This window comes from Acanthochromis polyacanthus, chromosome 23 (assembly GCF_021347895.1).
Source record: "Acanthochromis polyacanthus isolate Apoly-LR-REF ecotype Palm Island chromosome 23, KAUST_Apoly_ChrSc, whole genome shotgun sequence".
NCBI classification, from domain to species: Eukaryota; Metazoa; Chordata; class Actinopteri; family Pomacentridae; genus Acanthochromis; species Acanthochromis polyacanthus.
The window spans coordinates 22,543,438-22,561,233 of NC_067135.1; the positions used below are offsets into that span (position 1 = coordinate 22,543,438).

At 39.3% G+C, this 17,796-nt stretch overlaps 1 protein-coding gene across 1 annotated transcript in view; it reads right to left on the bottom strand.

Annotated features, from left to right (window-relative positions):
• Window positions 1-17,286, bottom strand: part of nhsl2 (NHS-like 2) — a 222,671-nt gene extending 205,385 nt beyond the window's left edge. Inside the window, exon 1 of the mRNA XM_022200981.2 lies at window positions 16,703-17,286. Coding sequence (XP_022056673.1) covers window positions 16,703-17,003 — 301 coding nt within the window. The 5' untranslated portion in view covers window positions 17,004-17,286. The remainder of the gene's footprint in view (window positions 1-16,702) is intronic.
• Window positions 17,287-17,796: the final 510 nt, after the last annotated feature.

The following is a 17,796-nucleotide window of genomic DNA, read 5'->3' on the forward strand; positions in this document are numbered from 1 at the left end:
TGTTAAAAAAAAAAAAAAGTCAAAATTTGGCAGCACGGGTGCCAGAAAAAAATTCTTGAGAAGTCAAAACCTATGAAAACAATATTATAAATCAGGAAAATACTGGTATTTTTAGTGAATCTAGAGTAACAGTAATTTCATGGTAAAAAAAAAATAGAACAAGTTACTACATGTAAACATACAGAGTTTATGATTTTTTTTTTACATTTTAGCTTGTTTTTGTCACAATGTGTCATGTCTTTGCTGTAATTTTACTAGATATAACTGAAAAAACTGTTTAATTTTTCAATCCTTCATATACATAATTTCTCGTTCAAATCTGTAAAATGTTCATATTTCTCGCTGATTTGACTGCAGCGAAAATAGCGTTGTTCATGATTTGTTTGACATGAAGGCCTGAGCGTCACCAAAACGTGACTTTAGTGGAGATTTGCTGAAGTCAGATGTATTTCAAGGGATAAAGTTTTATGGCTTTCACTTCCTTGAAGTTATTTTCCCTCCTGGAGATGCTGACATAACAGAAAATACTTGACTATCGCAAGTTTTATAGAATACAGCTGCTATTCCAGTAGCAGATGAAGACTTTTATGGAAGCTTTTTCTTGGTAAACGTACCTAAACTGTTACTACACAAGCTGTGATAGTAGAAAACTACAACCATAATGCATTCTCCTGCTAAGCTGCACGGACGCCCACCAGAATGCACCTATTCAACGACCTCGGGTTAGCAGAGAAATCACACAAAGAGGGGAGAAAAAAAAGAGTAAAAGTGGAAAATCTGCACATCTGCCCTTGTAGGAAACTTGCTGCTCAGCACATGAACAGTATTTCATCACAGGGCCTCTTCCTGCATTATATCACCGCTGTTACTCAATCTCCTGCACGCCTGCCGTGTTTGTTATTTCTCACAGTGTGGAGAAATTTTGGGGAACACTGGGACGATGCATCAATCTGCTGCTCGTTTCGTGCAGAAAAAAGTATCTTCAGCTCCCTTTCTTACTCCTCCGTCTACTCATTTTTACATTTTTATCATATTTAAGTGTTTGTAGCATGAAAATAGAGCTAATTAGAGCAAAGAAAAGCTCTGATTATGAAGTGCAACTTGACAGAAAGCAGCTTAAGACAACCTTGAGATGAAAATCTGGTAAATAGTCAAGCAGTGTGCAAATGTTAACTCACTTGAACTTTATTCAAGCCGATATTAGCTCATCAGTAGTGGTGGGGCATGATTAAAAAATTAATCTAATTAATTACAGGCTTTGTAATTAATCATTCGCAATACCACACTTTTGTCAAATAGAAATATTTAACACAATAAGTGAAGTTTTTCCATTCAAATAAAATTGTGGGTGACAGTTGAATCAATGAATAGACATGCACGTATTGAAATTTTATTTTAAAAAATTACAATTACAGTGATTTTATTCAACATTTGAAGACTTTTTGGAAACTCAAGCACTGTCTTGAAAAGTGGTCTATCATGGCCTGGCTACACTATGAGCACTAAAATGTACTTTTACTGATTTAAAATATTTGTTTTCGTGTGTGTACAAGTAATATAATGAGCTTTTAAAAAGAAAATTATATCAGTGGCATTAAAAATTTGAAATCCTTTATTTTCAGCACATTAAAGCTCCTTACATGATTTGGCAGCTAAAAAGAAAGCGCAACTTTGCATAAAAAAAACTGAATTTTTGGGCACTTGGGGTCAGCAAACACAAGCTGTGAACACAATTCGAAAAGAAAATCATTATCTGTTAGCAAAGCATAATTATATTACTAATATATTGTCAAATTTATGACTTTTTTGCACATGTCCCAGTTGAAAAAGATGGCTAGCAGTCATTTGGAGTTGTATTCTGGACCACCTGGTGATTTTAAGTCCAATATTTATTCTCTTTTTGCCCTATTTTTGGTCTCCACTACAACGTGCTCGAAATGTGTGGATTTTTTTAGGTACTTTACAGTGTTTTTTAGAAATTCTACACTGGAAACATCTGCTTCCTTTGAACAAAAAGTGTTTACAATTACATGCAAATGAAACATTTCTCAGCTGTCTTGCAGCAGCTGACTTCTATTTCTAAATATGTCCTGAACAAGCTTTCTAGTACTTGCATGTTGAGGGGATTCTTCCTTGCAAAAGAAGTCTCACATCGAATGAGGCAAAATTACATAACTGTCTTCTTCTTGTCAATCTCCTACTCTTGATCCTCCCATCCTTCCTCTATTTACCTCGTCACTGCTTTCTCCTGTGTGTGTGTGTGTGTGCGTGTGTGTGTGTGTGTGTGTGTGTGTGTGTGTGTGTGTGTGTGTGTGTGTGTGTGTGTGTGTGTGTGTGTGTGTGTGTGTTTTTGTCTGTGTGTTTTTGTCTGTGTGTTTTTGTCTGTGTGTGAGTGCTTCTACTCGTTGACAAATTGCCACTGATATTAGAAAGAGAACCCCTGCTTGTAGTTCACAGTGGGAAGTCAAGAGGGCGAGACACAAATAAAAAATGAAAGAAAAAAAAAACATACACACACCGGCTGCATTTAAAGCTTACAACGCCAACAACACACAAGCTCCGGGCGGTTGCCACGGCAATGTGTGCGACCAGAAAAGTGAAGGAGATGAAGCGAAATATGAGAAGTTTGTGCAAGTGTGTGTGTGTTTGTATGTATTTTGCTCATGCTTTGAGGACAAAAAAAAAGTCATAATGTGAGATAATCAATGCAAGATAATGCCGTGTGTGCGTGCATGCAAATTTTGTGCAAGTGTGTCTTTGTGCCTTTTTTTGCTCATGGTATGAGGACATGAATCAAAAAAGTCACATTGTGAGTTAATTAATACAAGCCAATGCAATGTTCTCAAACGTGATCGAAATACAACTTTGTGTGTGTGTGTGTGTGTGTGCATACGAGAGTATGTCTGTGTGTGTATTGTGTATATGTGTGTATGAAAGTGTGTCTATGAAATATGAAAACTTTGTACAAGTGTTTGTGTGCAGTTTGCTGATGTTGTGAGGAAAAAAATTAAAAAGTCACATTGTGAGTTAATTAATGCAAGACAATGCAGTGTGTGTGTGTACGCGCACGTGTGTATGTGTGTGTGTGTGTGTGTGTGTGTCTGTCTGTCTGTCTGTTACTTAAAGGTCCAGGCTCTCAGCCAAGGCAGGAAGTTGTTAGTAGGTTTTCTTCTCCAACTTTTTACGTGGATCTACAACTCGTGTTTTTCTTTTTCTGGGCAACAACAGCACTTTCCCTCTAACACTCACACACACACACACAATATCTCTAACTCTGTGTGTGTGTGTGTGTGTGTGTGTGTGTGTGTGTGTGTGTGTGTGTGTGTGTGTGTGTGTGTGTGTGTGTGTGTGTGTGTGTGTGTGTGTAAGTAATTAATAGCCACATTGACCACCACCACCTCCACTTAATCCAAGCTTTACAACTAGTGATACACAGAAAAACACACAAGAAAAATGTCTACACACACACACACACACACACACACACACACACACACACACACACACATTCAATCTGGACATACAAAGCAGTGAAAGCATCCACGATGATCACTTCCTGATCTTGAAAACACCCATGAGCACCCTTAACATAACCACTGAATCACACAACATCCCCTGAAGTGCCGAGACAAGTTTAGTTTCCATCCTCGAAGTCAAAGGCGAGTCGCACAATATGCTTTTTTCCATCTCTTCTTTTAAGATTCGCCAAAAGTAAACCGTTTACAGTAACTAGATTCTGTAAAAAACAAAAAATTCTGCACTTCTCAACGCATCTGTAAAAGAACAAGCAACTCACCTGTGACTAACACTCAGGTTAGAAAATTTCAGCAATTTTTCAGCTGAACTGCAGGATGTGTTTGAAAGAAATTAGAGAAAATGAAAATAAAACACACTGCATCGATTAAATAAGTCATGCATGGTTCAGAAACAGCATAGAGTAAATTCTACATAATTATTACAGCTTTGTCTAATGTTTGCATAGTCATTAAAGAAACTGGGTTTTTTTTCATTTTTCCAATTTTTTTTTACATTTTTTATGATTTCTAGCCTATATATCTGTGTCATACTGCAGAGAAGACATTTTTGAGTTTTCTCTACTTTAGCCACAGTTTTTCTGATTCCATAGGTGCAGCATAAAAAGAGGCCACAGTGAGAAAAATGTGGGAAGAACTGCTTGGAGTCAGGCAGCTAATATCAGCTTAAAGCAGAATATATCAGCCAATGTCTCAATTGTAGTAAACGTATGGCTTGTAAGAGTAACAGTTTTTGAAACAATTAAGGCTAAAATATTTTAACTGTTTCATTGTTAGGCAGTTTAGATGTCTGAGTTAGAAAACCCAACAGCATCGCAGCGCAACTAAATACATCCAGATTTGTATGCAAAATTCAAGCTGAGAGTTTCAGTTTTTACTGTAAATACACAGGAATAAAGTCTCAGTTCTGCATCAGTTGTACTCAAATGCATGAAAAAAAATAATAAAAACTTTCCCCTACGATTTTCTATAATATTAGCGATGAGTTTGCCGATGAATAATTCCGCTTAGTTTTATTTGAATCTGCAGATGAGATTCACTTCTGGCAATTTTGGCAGCTCCGAATACCAAAATTCAACTAAAAAAAACTAAATAAGTGTCAAAAAAATAAAAGCCTCCTGGAGCGAGTTGGTGTGAAGTTTCTGCTGCTGCCCTCTGAATCACTGCCGGTACGAAGAGAGATGGTGGGGGAGGACGAGGAGAAGTGAGCATTTTGACACTGAAGAGATGTTCAGTCCATGGCCTTGTATCCGTGACATAAAAATAAATGAAATTTTAAAAACTTGTGGGATTACAGAAGAGGTCTGAAATGAAAAGCCGAGATGTCTGATGTCATCCGGTGCCACTGAAAGCGGCGTTTTGTGGGGTCAGAACCTGAAGTAAGATCTGGAAAGCAGCTCGAAGAGATGTTTGTAGGAGAGTTTTTATGTCTAAAACACACCAGAGGATGGAGAAGGAGGGAAAAGCAGCAACGGAAGAGGAGAAGGGGAATTACTGCGGGGCCAACAGGGAGGAATCCTGAGTCATGAGGCCGATATCCACCCGTGGGAATGAGGGAGGAGAAAGAAGGGGGGAGGTGAAGCCTCCTTCTCCTCCAGCACTTGATTAACAGGATTTGGAATGAGTGAAACATTCGCTGAACATTTGAGTGGAAAGTTGATTCAGCAGCTACTTTATAAAGCCAACAATAAACATAACATTAACGCAGAGAGTGATGTTTAATCGGGTAAAAAAATGACAGAAAAACACAAAAATGATGGTGGAATTAAAGGATAACACGGTGATTCATTGTTCTTAAATGGTTTTTCTTTCAGAATAGGTTAAATTTTGTCGTTGCACAGAATGAGCAAGTTTTAGGGCTGCAATTTACTATTTTTTTCTTTTTATTTCATCAGTTACTCAATTAACTGTAAAAAACAATGTCAGTTATAATTTCATACATCTCAGGGATGCATCTTAAAATTCTATAATCCAGTCTAAAAGCAAAGATATCCAATTTACTATGAAGTATGGCACAAAAAAAACACAAAATCCTCAAATTCAAGAAGCCAAAATGACAAAATGTTTCACTTTTTTGTGTAAAAAACGACTAAAAGTGCTAAAACTTGCCATTTCCAGTGAATGAAACAAACAATAAAGCCCATCCAAGTGCCGTGAAAGAGTCCTGACGCACAAAAGAGCTCAATACAAACACAAACATATACACACATTTGTCAGTACTGCTCCCTCCTTTTACTCAGTGAGGATACACCTGTGCATCGTCCCTCATCAGATGCATTTTAGGAACTGAAATCCTTCATTAAAGCTGCCTCTGGAATGATTTCCAGGTCACATGTTGAAGGACAGAGCAGACAGGGAGGCTCAAAGTAGTGAAAGAGCACAAAAAAGGTATTTCCTGCTCTAAATATAGTCCTTTTGAGGTCAGGAAAGGTGTAAATTTGATGTACTATCTCCACTGTAAACAAAAGTTAAGTGCTGCATTGATGTACACACACCTGCTTCATATTTTACAATTCTGCATCAAGACTAAGTGAATGATTCCAAATACTATGCAAGTTTGCTGGAGAGGTTAACAGACAAGGTGTCTATTTAAGGTTAAAATGCAAAAAATGCAAGTATGAAAATATGTAAAAGCCTGAAAATTCAGTCAGAACATGTTACAGAATTCAGTCTTGGGTCCACATCACCATTCTGACACATTAAAATAGCAAAAACAAATGGAATGATTCTTGGCACACATCAAATTCTATTGATGTCAGAGGTTTCAAAAGATGGCGAAACGTCAAGCAAAGATTATTTGTTCAATCATTGTTCAGTCACGGTTGTGGGAGTGATAGTTTTTGAAGGTATTGAACCCTTAATGCTGCTTAGCACGTGCCTTTCTGAGGTTAAAATACAGCAAAATCCAGGTCTGAAAACATGTGAAACTGTCAAAATTCAGTCAAGACATTTTAGAGAACTTAGTTTTGGGTCCAAAACAACCAAAAAATAATCAAAATCTGAGAAGGTGCAGCAGTGTATTTTACATTTTTCTTCTCTTGAACACCAAGTAAAAAAACAATACTAATAGATGAAAATCTTGCAGTTTAGGTGCCACAAAGTTTAAAAAGGTAGATTAATGTTGTCAAACTGCAAAAACTGTGAAAATATATGGAAAAATAATTATACTTTTGGCTGATTTATAAACAGCAGAATATTGTAATTTTATGGGCAAAACATTGTAAAAGAATGAATAACTAGTTAAATTAAATTTTTGATCATTTGATCATTTTGTAATCCTTAATATGTTTTTTTTGTAATTACATTTTTGCTGATTTAAATACAATAAAAAATAGTGTTATATTATGTATAAATGTTTTAAACACAACAAATTACCATTTGAAAAAAAATACATACTTTGATGTGCACATTATTGACAATTTTCTTAATAAATTAACACATTTTTCAGTGTGAATTTAATCATTATGGTCTGTAATTTAACAAAGCAGGCAAAATCTGTAAAATAACTAAGTTCAGCACAATCTAACAGTGAAAATGTGTTTATTTTGTACTTTGTGACCTTAGAAACAGGTCGTTTAAAAGGCCACACACTCAGTCCTTCAGCTGTTATAGATATTTACTGATATTTTCCGGCGGTTGTGCAGCTAATAGTTTCTCTCCAGGCTTTGGCTGCATCCACTGAGGTCACAGCAGGTGCATTTCCTTCGACAATGGAGGGAAAACACCTGCCGTGATATCAGAGATTAGGATTTACTCCGATGCTTCTTCGAACTGGGACTGTGAGACCGAGCAGGGGAACATTTTCTTACAACAAATCGGCCTGCAAAATCAGTTTTGGGTCAAAGAAGGAATGCGGTTTCCCAGAGCATTAGGCTGGAAAAAGGCACCAAAAGAAAAACACTAAACTTGGGTTCCCATTCGCATACTTGGGATACTCCTGCCCCACTTAGGCTCGACGGCAGCCAACAGAAAATGGCAGGAAACAAGCCGAGTATGAGAAACGCAGCAGAGGAGGTGTTTCAGAGGACAAGCTGCTCTGAGTGGCAGCTTCCAGTGGAAAGTGAAAAGTGGACAGCCGGCTGACATCCTCTTCCTCAGTATCAGTGCGACTCCTCCCTTCGTCCTGGGGGAGGAAACCGGCTCCCATCCCTCCGGCGCTTCACCGGGAGGCTCAGGAGATCCGACTCCTGTACAAACTCGGAACCGGGTGGAAAAAATCCCCTCATCAGTCCTGGAACATGTGTTTCAGCGTACGAACCGGCTTCACTTTTTTTTGGCAGGTGGAAGGAGTCGGGGAGGGGGGGGGGGGGTTGTCAGCGGCTGTTATTGGAGGAAAAAGGTTGTTTTTTCTGTCCACGAATGAGGGGAAAAGAATGCAAGTTTTTCTCATCCTTACAAATTCGAAAAACCCCTTAACCTAACCAAAGTCCAACCGCAGCGGGCCTGTCGAGTCTGATTTCCACACGTCGACGGCGTGTGCACGAGGCTGCAGAGTGGGAGATAAGTCGCACATAAAGACATGTTTGGTTTCAGCCGTGGCCAAAACCAAACGCACAAAAAGCAAGTGTGAGGAATGGATTATGCAGTGCATCTGTCCACCACAGTAGGAGCGTTTTATACTGACATTCAGTGTGTATAAATCACACAGAATAGCACATCGCTGTAGTATTTCCTCCTGTGTGGGAGTTGGGGTACTTTTATTCCAACATTGGCTGCTATTTGTTGGGCCTGAGGACATTTATACTCCAGAAACTAAAGCTAATCATGCAGAATACAATGTACAATGAAAGAAGGTTGTTGCTAGAGGTATGGACCCGTACCCGTAGCCTGTGGCCTACGGATACGGCACTTTCCATTTGCCAATCAGATACTCGAGATCTGGTCACGTGACTCCCAGTAGACGCTAGAGGTACAGACCCGTAGCATCGGTACTACAGGTACGGACCCTAAACCTAACCCTAACCCTAACCTTAACCTTTGCTTACCTTTCAACAGTTTGCAGTGGTTAGCAGCTTCTTGACTCGTGAGACTCACATAGGGGTCCGTATCTGTCGGCAAATGGAAAGTGCCGTATCCGTAGGCCACAGGCTACGGGTCCGTATCTGTAGACACTACCATGAAAGAATCCTAAAACAGAAACTGATTAAAACATTAAAGCCGATTTGTTGACCTTATAAGATTGGCAGTTACAGGTTTGAATGCTGCTTTACCCTAAAAATGTCTTACAAACTACAGGGGGCCCTCAGTTTACAATGTACGGCGTATCGTCGTTACATGGAACTAGTTGGCGAGCGAAGCGGATGAATACGTCGTCATGCGGCACTGTAAGACGGCTTTGTTTGCATTCTCCTGTTGTACGCCAACTTGGATTGTGCTACATTCACTAACTTTTTGCCCTTCATTATGACTCCCAAGCGCATGTCAGATTCTTCTGATAGCGGTGCTTCGGAAAAAAAAGGAAAGCTATCTCCATGGAAGTGAAATTAGATGAAATATAACGCTCGGAACAGGGCACAATACTGACAAACATCATTATTAGATCAAGTTGTAAAAAAAGTGCAACATATTCTGTTATTTTTTTCTAAAATGACTCATTGGTCAAGTCGTTGGTATTCATAACTTCTCCAAAGAACCCATCCATATCGTGTTACACGTAATGGCTTTGCTTATATTTTCACCGGAGTTCCAACTTTGGGCAAAAATCGACATTCATAGGAATGGAACTCCAACGTAAGTTGAGGACCCTCTGTGTAAGAATGTGATTAAATGTGAGGTTACAGACTTTATCTTCACACTTTACCCCAAAAAAGTCTCATTTTTTCTTATTTATTCTTTTGACCCATCCACAACATGAGTCAAAAGTGACCCCTATTCAATGGAACATGGGTGTCTCTTGACCCATGTTGTGTATCAAAGGGTTAAATAATGACTTTTTTCTGTTCATAGCATTAAGATGTGACATCTGTATCTTCAATCTCTAATAAGAAACTTAGATCTGCTTATACACAGTTGGAGTCAGATCTCTTTTCTTAATGATTCGGTGATATTGAGCTGATTAATACGCAATTTTTTTTGCAGTTTTGCTTCTTGCTTTCGCCATTTTCAGCCCGCACCATACTTAAATTCATCAAGCTACTTATGTGGGAACAAAACAGTGCATCAGGACTTTAGGTAAAAGCAAAACAAGCACCATATGTTAGGTTTCTACATAAAGATGACACAGAAGCAGCTTGCAACTGCAACACGTATAATGACGATATGTAGACCTCTTTCAGTTTTTAATCACCATTCTGACACATCAAAACAGCAAAAAGCTGGAACATCACCCTCCGATTCTTGGCACTAATCAATTCTGTTCATGGTAAAGTTGGTGAAATGTTCTGCCTGTGTCCTCCTCACATTTCATGGCTGTGGGAGTTATATTTTTGGAGGTAACATGTCTTTTTGAGGTAACTTTTTTTAAAATCCAGGTCTGAAAACATACAAAAGTCTAAGAATTCTGCCAAAAAATTGACAGAATTTAGTTTTCTGTTCAAACTAAACAATAAATAAACAAAATCTGAGACAGTGCAGCAACATATTTTCTGAATTCAGTGCAAAATAACGCGAATTGTCTCAATATTGTCCTCATTTTAGAGTATTACAATACAATACAGCTTAAATTGGTGAGCATAATGACAAAACAAGTAGCCAAACTGCAATAAATTGAACAAAGTAAGAAGAAAAACTATGAAGACGAATAAATTATGCAATAAATCCATCAGAAATTCCTCAGAGATGTGTCCTATCTCGAGTTAATGACGTTAAATTTTCTGCTCCCTGCTTTGTTTATCTACTTCAACTTGACATCAAATATTACAACATGTACAAATTTAAATATTTATGACTGGAGCATCACAGTGTAGAAAAGTAGCAGACAATACCGAGTGAAGATTTAAGAATCGAATGTTTAGGTCTTGGTAAAATGCAGATCAGTGTTTTCCATCTTTTGCTGAGACAGTAGGAGGCAAGAGAGAGGCGGTGAAGTGAGGAAGATGATGGGAGATGAAGGGCCTGAGCGGCTCTATTGATTATTTAGCCGTGTGCTGGTGCCCACGTGTTAGCGATACAGTAAAAGCCCACACAGGATTTAGAGGAGAGAAGAGAAGATCTGCACATCAAACACAGATGAGCTCGTGTGGAGAAACAGTCGACACACGAACGAGTTCATCCGCAAAGTGAACCGAAAGGACGAGCTGCATTTTGTTTAATCTTCCTTCCTCGCTTCCTTCCAGCTCTGCATCTGGTTTGTGTTTGGAGGGACTTTCTCTTTCTGTCTTATCATCATACTGTACGTGCACACACACATGCACACCCACTGCCGACAGCCTCATAAACTCACACTGCTTGCTTTATTCATTTGCTCGCTCTCGAGTCGTCGGGCAAACAAAGAGAAAGCCGCCTAGCGAGAAAAAAAAAAGTTTGCAGACTAGAACAGGTTGGCAGTCACATTCTAGATCTCCCATCATGCATCTGTGCTGCATGGGAACTGTGTCGACTGGCGTTTATGTGTTTTGGTGATTAGAATGACTATAATTTTTCACCAGTTAACAGGGATGGCATCGGTTAGAATGGACTCCAACACAAGGTGTCCCCTTTCGCTCTTTCTTTGTAACAAAGGTTACACAAATGCAAGTATCTGTATATGTGGTTCTGTAAACAAGAAATAAGCAGAAAAAGTAAATAATCAGTATCACAATACTCTCTGACTCTACAATGCCATGACATTATAAATCCAAAGACATCACATTACGCAGCATGTATTTTACAGATAAACGAATATTTTTGTTTAAAATGATGTAGAATAATAGTTTGGTGTCTTGGTGGCCTCCCTCACCTCGTCTCTGTCTTGGAACTCATTCAGAGGACTCATAGGTGTCTTGAAGGTCTCCCTTGATAGTCTTTCTTGGAACTCCTTCAGAGGAGTCATAAATGTCTTAGTGGCCTCCCTTGCTTATCTCTTTCTTGTAACTCCATCAGATGGGTGTCTTGGTGGCCTCGTCTCTTTCTAGTAACTCCTTCAGAGGAGTCATAGGTGTCTTGGTGGCCTCCCTCACTCATCTCTTTCTTGGAACTCCTTCAGACGCACACAGATGAACAGTGAAAACCATCCCACCAAACATACAGATGTATGTGAACATTTTTAATAAACTTTCCAACACAGAATGAGAGTGTTCCTCTGCAGAGCAGCAGAACAACGTGGCCTCTGATTGGCTAATGGCTTAATAGTTTGTTAAGCTTGTCTGGTATGACACACACCAGAGGATGGAGAAGGAGGGAAAAGCAGCAACGGAAGAGGAGAAGGGGAATTACTGCGGGGCCAACAGGGAGGAATCCTGAGTCATGAGGCCGATATCCACCCGTGGGAATGAGGGAGGAGAAAGAAGGGGGGAGGTGAAGCCTCCTTCTCCTCCAGCACTTGATTAACAGGATTTGGAATGAGTGAAACATTCGCTGAACATTTGAGTGGAAAGTTGATTCAGCAGCTACTTTATAAAGCCAACAATAAACATAACATTAACGCAGAGAGTGATGTTTAATCGGGTAAAAAAATGACAGAAAAACACAAAAATGATGGTGGAATTAAAGGATAACACGGTGATTCATTGTTCTTAAATGGTTTTTCTTTCAGAATAGGTTAAATTTTGTCGTTGCACAGAATGAGCAAGTTTTAGGGCTGCAATTTACTATTTTTTTCTTTTTATTTCATCAGTTACTCAATTAACTGTAAAAAACAATGTCAGTTATAATTTCATACATCTCAGGGATGCATCTTAAAATTCTATAATCCAGTCTAAAAGCAAAGATATCCAATTTACTATGAAGTATGGCACAAAAAAAACACAAAATCCTCAAATTCAAGAAGCCAAAATGACAAAATGTTTCACTTTTTTGTGTAAAAAACGACTAAAAGTGCTAAAACTTGCCATTTCCAGTGAATGAAACAAACAATAAAGCCCATCCAAGTGCCGTGAAAGAGTCCTGACGCACAAAAGAGCTCAATACAAACACAAACATATACACACATTTGTCAGTACTGCTCCCTCCTTTTACTCAGTGAGGATACACCTGTGCATCGTCCCTCATCAGATGCATTTTAGGAACTGAAATCCTTCATTAAAGCTGCCTCTGGAATGATTTCCAGGTCACATGTTGAAGGACAGAGCAGACAGGGAGGCTCAAAGTAGTGAAAGAGCACAAAAAAGGTATTTCCTGCTCTAAATATAGTCCTTTTGAGGTCAGGAAAGGTGTAAATTTGATGTACTATCTCCACTGTAAACAAAAGTTAAGTGCTGCATTGATGTACACACACCTGCTTCATATTTTACAATTCTGCATCAAGACTAAGTGAATGATTCCAAATACTATGCAAGTTTGCTGGAGAGGTTAACAGACAAGGTGTCTATTTAAGGTTAAAATGCAAAAAATGCAAGTATGAAAATATGTAAAAGCCTGAAAATTCAGTCAGAACATGTTACAGAATTCAGTCTTGGGTCCACATCACCATTCTGACACATTAAAATAGCAAAAACAAATGGAATGATTCTTGGCACACATCAAATTCTATTGATGTCAGAGGTTTCAAAAGATGGCGAAACGTCAAGCAAAGATTATTTGTTCAATCATTGTTCAGTCACGGTTGTGGGAGTGATAGTTTTTGAAGGTATTGAACCCTTAATGCTGCTTAGCACGTGCCTTTCTGAGGTTAAAATACAGCAAAATCCAGGTCTGAAAACATGTGAAACTGTCAAAATTCAGTCAAGACATTTTAGAGAACTTAGTTTTGGGTCCAAAACAACCAAAAAATAATCAAAATCTGAGAAGGTGCAGCAGTGTATTTTACATTTTTCTTCTCTTGAACACCAAGTAAAAAAACAATACTAATAGATGAAAATCTTGCAGTTTAGGTGCCACAAAGTTTAAAAAGGTAGATTAATGTTGTCAAACTGCAAAAACTGTGAAAATATATGGAAAAATAATTATACTTTTGGCTGATTTATAAACAGCAGAATATTGTAATTTTATGGGCAAAACATTGTAAAGTAGCCAAACTGCAATAAATTGAACAAAGTAAGAAGAAAAACTATGAAGACGAATAAATTATGCAATAAATCCATCAGAAATTCCTCAGAGATGTGTCCTATCTCGAGTTAATGACGTTAAATTTTCTGCTCCCTGCTTTGTTTATCTACTTCAACTTGACATCAAATATTACAACATGTACAAATTTAAATATTTATGACTGGAGCATCACAGTGTAGAAAAGTAGCAGACAATACCGAGTGACATACAGATGTATGTGAACATTTTTAATAAACTTTCCAACACAGAATGAGAGTGTTCCTCTGCAGAGCAGCAGAACAACGTGGCCTCTGATTGGCTAATGGCTTAATAGTTTGTTAAGCTTGTCTGGTATGACAAGAATCGAGTATATTTAAAACTCAAAAACCCGGAATCACGAGGATACTAGAGCTGCAATCAATGATTATTTTCAATTAACTGATGGATTGTTTGGTCATAAAAGGGTCTCATTTCATCCACAACTCAAAAAAATATTGAGTTTACCATCACAGAAGAAGGAGAGAAACTAGAAAGCATTCTTTTCTATCTTAAAAAATGCTCAAATTGATATTTCAATTAAGAAAATATGTGATGGCTAATCGAACAGCTGACAACTAATCAGTTAATCCATGCAGATATTGATATAGTCAGGATGTATTGTACTCCAGCATGTATTGGCTGTTACCATGAAGCTTCTGGATCCTTGTGAGAGAAGAACCAAAACTTTGAAGCCAACCTACTGCCAGACGTGAATTAAAGATGATCAGTTCGTTAATGACAGACCAGGATGGAAAAATATTTACTCTAGTTTTATCATCCGGGACATCTAAAGCAAATCATCTTTGCAGTCAAACCTTTCACCTCTTAATGTTTTCTAGACGTAGCTGCACATTTCAAGCTTTACTTTCCACACTGTCATGCTTGCTAGACTCACTACAAGTAACAAAATGACACAGCAATGTCACTACAAGTGCTGATTATTACAGAGATACGCCCAGACATGAGACTGATGCTTTAAACTGCAGATGGATTAATGGAAAGAGATGATTCAGTGTGAAAAAAAGCCTTGAAAATCTGTTCTGGTTGTCAGCAAAAGCTTGTGAAAATGAAAAACTTACGGACAGTGTGCAGCAGCACCGAAACAGCAGCTATTCGAGGCCCTAAAGGTTGCCTGTATCTACAGTTTGTATGAGCAGAGAGTGCCTCTAAGTCTGTGTTTTAGTTGTAAAAGCACTGCTTGGTCACAATTCTACCTCACTGAACAGTCAGACTAAATGAAACCTCTCATTCATACACAGAATTAATCAAAAAATACAAAATAAGAACAGGAAATCTGAAGCTTGAAACCTGTTTCACAGCTTTGCAACAACAGAAAATACAGACTCAGCTCTGACCTGAGTGTCTAAACAGCATAACTCCAAGTCAGCTGAAGCTACAATGGAAGCTTAAATGCATATTTGCAATTAGTAGTTGTGTCTTTTTACAAGAAAGTTCAGCTCCATTAACAACCTTCCTAAGCTGACATCGAAGCCTCATTTGTCATTGAAAAATCCTCAATCTGCTGCATGAATATGCAAATGTGTTTGTTGTCAGGATGTCTATTTGTGACTTGGATGCTTCAGGTGTCCACATTATGTCAGATTTAACATAAAAGCAGCAAAAACAGCATCTGCACAAACATGCAAATTAAGTCACAATTACCACATTTATGAGCAAAGAATGACTAGAAGATCAAGTTTAATTCCAAAACGGAGCAACAACATCAGTTTTGGGGGCAAAATGGCAAATAAAAAAACAAAATCTGAGACATTTGTGTCACAGTTCTGTCTTTTTACAAAAAAAGTTCAACATTTGTCATTGAAAAATCCATCATCTCCTGTCTAAGTATGCAAATATACTACGTGAGGAGCTCTCAGGTTTCCACATTGTTAGATTTAAGACAAAAGCAACAGCATCTGCACATTCATCCAAACGTGCAAATTAAGTCACAATAATGACATTTACGAGCAAAAGAGCGACAAGAACCTCAACTTTAATTTCAAAACTGAGCAACAACATCAGTTTTGGGTGTAAAACAAGCAATAGATCAACAAAATCTGAGACATTTGTGTCGCAACTGTGTCTTTTTTCAAAAAAAGTTCAACTCTTTCATTAGCAACCTTCCTGAAATTGCAGCGACTCCTCATTTGTCATTGGAAAACCCACCATCTACTGTAGAAATCCGTAAATATGTCTGTTTTCAGGGTGTTTACTTGTGACTTGGAGGTCTCAGGGTTCCACATTATGTCAGATTTAGGATTTAAAAAAACAAAATAGTGTATGCACATTCATCCAAACACGAAAATTCAATCGCAATAATCACATTTACGAGCAAAAGAGTGACTCAAACTCAACTGTAATTCCACAACTGAGCAACATCAGCGCAACTTTGAAGGGGGAAAAAGTTCACTAAGGCAGAGAGGAGGAGGAGATGTGACAGGTAGAGTGACAAAACTCCAAAACACGCGTGACACCTCTGCATTTCCACCGCGTTCACATTCCACTCTCCACACCCACATCGTGCTGCCTTCAGGAGCATCCTGTAAAACCTGCAAACCCGAGAGCCACAAGGCACAGAAAGTTAACTTATTTGGAAGAAGCAGCTGTCCCAAACTCAGCATCTCTCACATGAGCTCCACCTCCACATTATGCTCAATAAATTGCGTTAAATTATTATTTTTCTCAATCTTTGGAGCCAACTCCAGATAAATCCTGAGGAAACTGAGTGAGAACGCCTCACAGCCAGCTGACAATAACAAACCCTCCAATAATAAACCTCTCACTTACTCACACTCCAAACAAGGAGCAGCGTGATGACCCCTCTCTGCCATGGACAGTCCTGAACCAAACTCTCAAACTAAACCACAAATCCCCCCACAAAACCCACGAGTGTGAGCCGCCTTCACAAAGTTTCACAAAAGCTGCTTAAACTCTCCACCTGCAACTACAAGCTGTGCAAAGTCACTCCAGGTGTGTTTCCTCTCCTTCTCTTTATCTATTCTGGGGATGAAGTATAATTTGCTTCTTACTTCTCGGTGGAGGTTTGCTGATCAGCTCGGCGACGTGCCTCTGCAGTCGGACCACTCTGCCCTCCAGCGCGCCGGACCGGTGGCAGATGGACACCAGCTCTCCCTCCAGCTCCTCCAGGATGCTCACCGAGTGCCGGGACAGATCCGAGAGCTGCCGCAGCACCGAGCACAGGGAGAAGCCGCACACGTCCGCCAAGTCCCCGAAAACCTCCGCCTGCTGCCGGGGACGCGCCTCCAGCAGCCTCCCGCCGTCGGGTTTGCACACATCTTTCGGAAGTATCGTGCGTTTACAAAAAGGCATGATTTCTCCCCAAGCCCAAAAATATATATAAAAAAGAACAAACTCCGCAGATAGTCAAGTTATATTCCCGTGGTCCTTCTCCCTGCGGGTGACGCACAGACGCATGCTACGATCCCTCCAGGGGGGAAACTCCGCTGCTGTTGGAGAGGCTTGGAGCGAGTTGCGCGTCGTGCGCCCTTCATTGTTTTTGACTGCGAGCGAGATTTTCTCTCTTCTATTTTTTTTCTCGGTGGAGAGGAGAGACTCAGCTGCTCTGATGGTTGTTGTCAAAGCAGCAGAGTGTAGCGCGATAAGCTTCCAGTGGAGGCTTCAAAATCAAAGCTCCGAGTTATGGTTCTCCACAAACCATCAAGTTGTTGGGAGCATTCACTTACCTTCAAAACTTCCCAGCCACATAAAAGTAGCATTCAACGCCATGTAAGTGTAATAATAAGCCAGATAAAGCCTGTAATATGAAGCTTCTTATAAGAGGGAATCTTTGTAAGTCACGGTTTTACGCACAAACTTCTGGAAACATGAGTAAACCTGTACTAAATGAGTTTGTTTTGCTAGTAATCTATTTTTTCAGTTATTTTTCCACTTTTATCGTCTTGCCCATGCTTTGATTTTGAAGACATAAAGCCCAACCTCAGATCTGACTTTATCCAACTTGACGCGGCGACACAGGGCGCAACAGTCTGCTGGTTAAACCTGAGGAGGAGGAGGAGAAGAAGAAGAAGAAAGGTGAGGAGGAGGAGAGCTGGACAGCAGGATGGATCATCTCCTTCACGCACCGCTGCGCTTAACTGCGCGC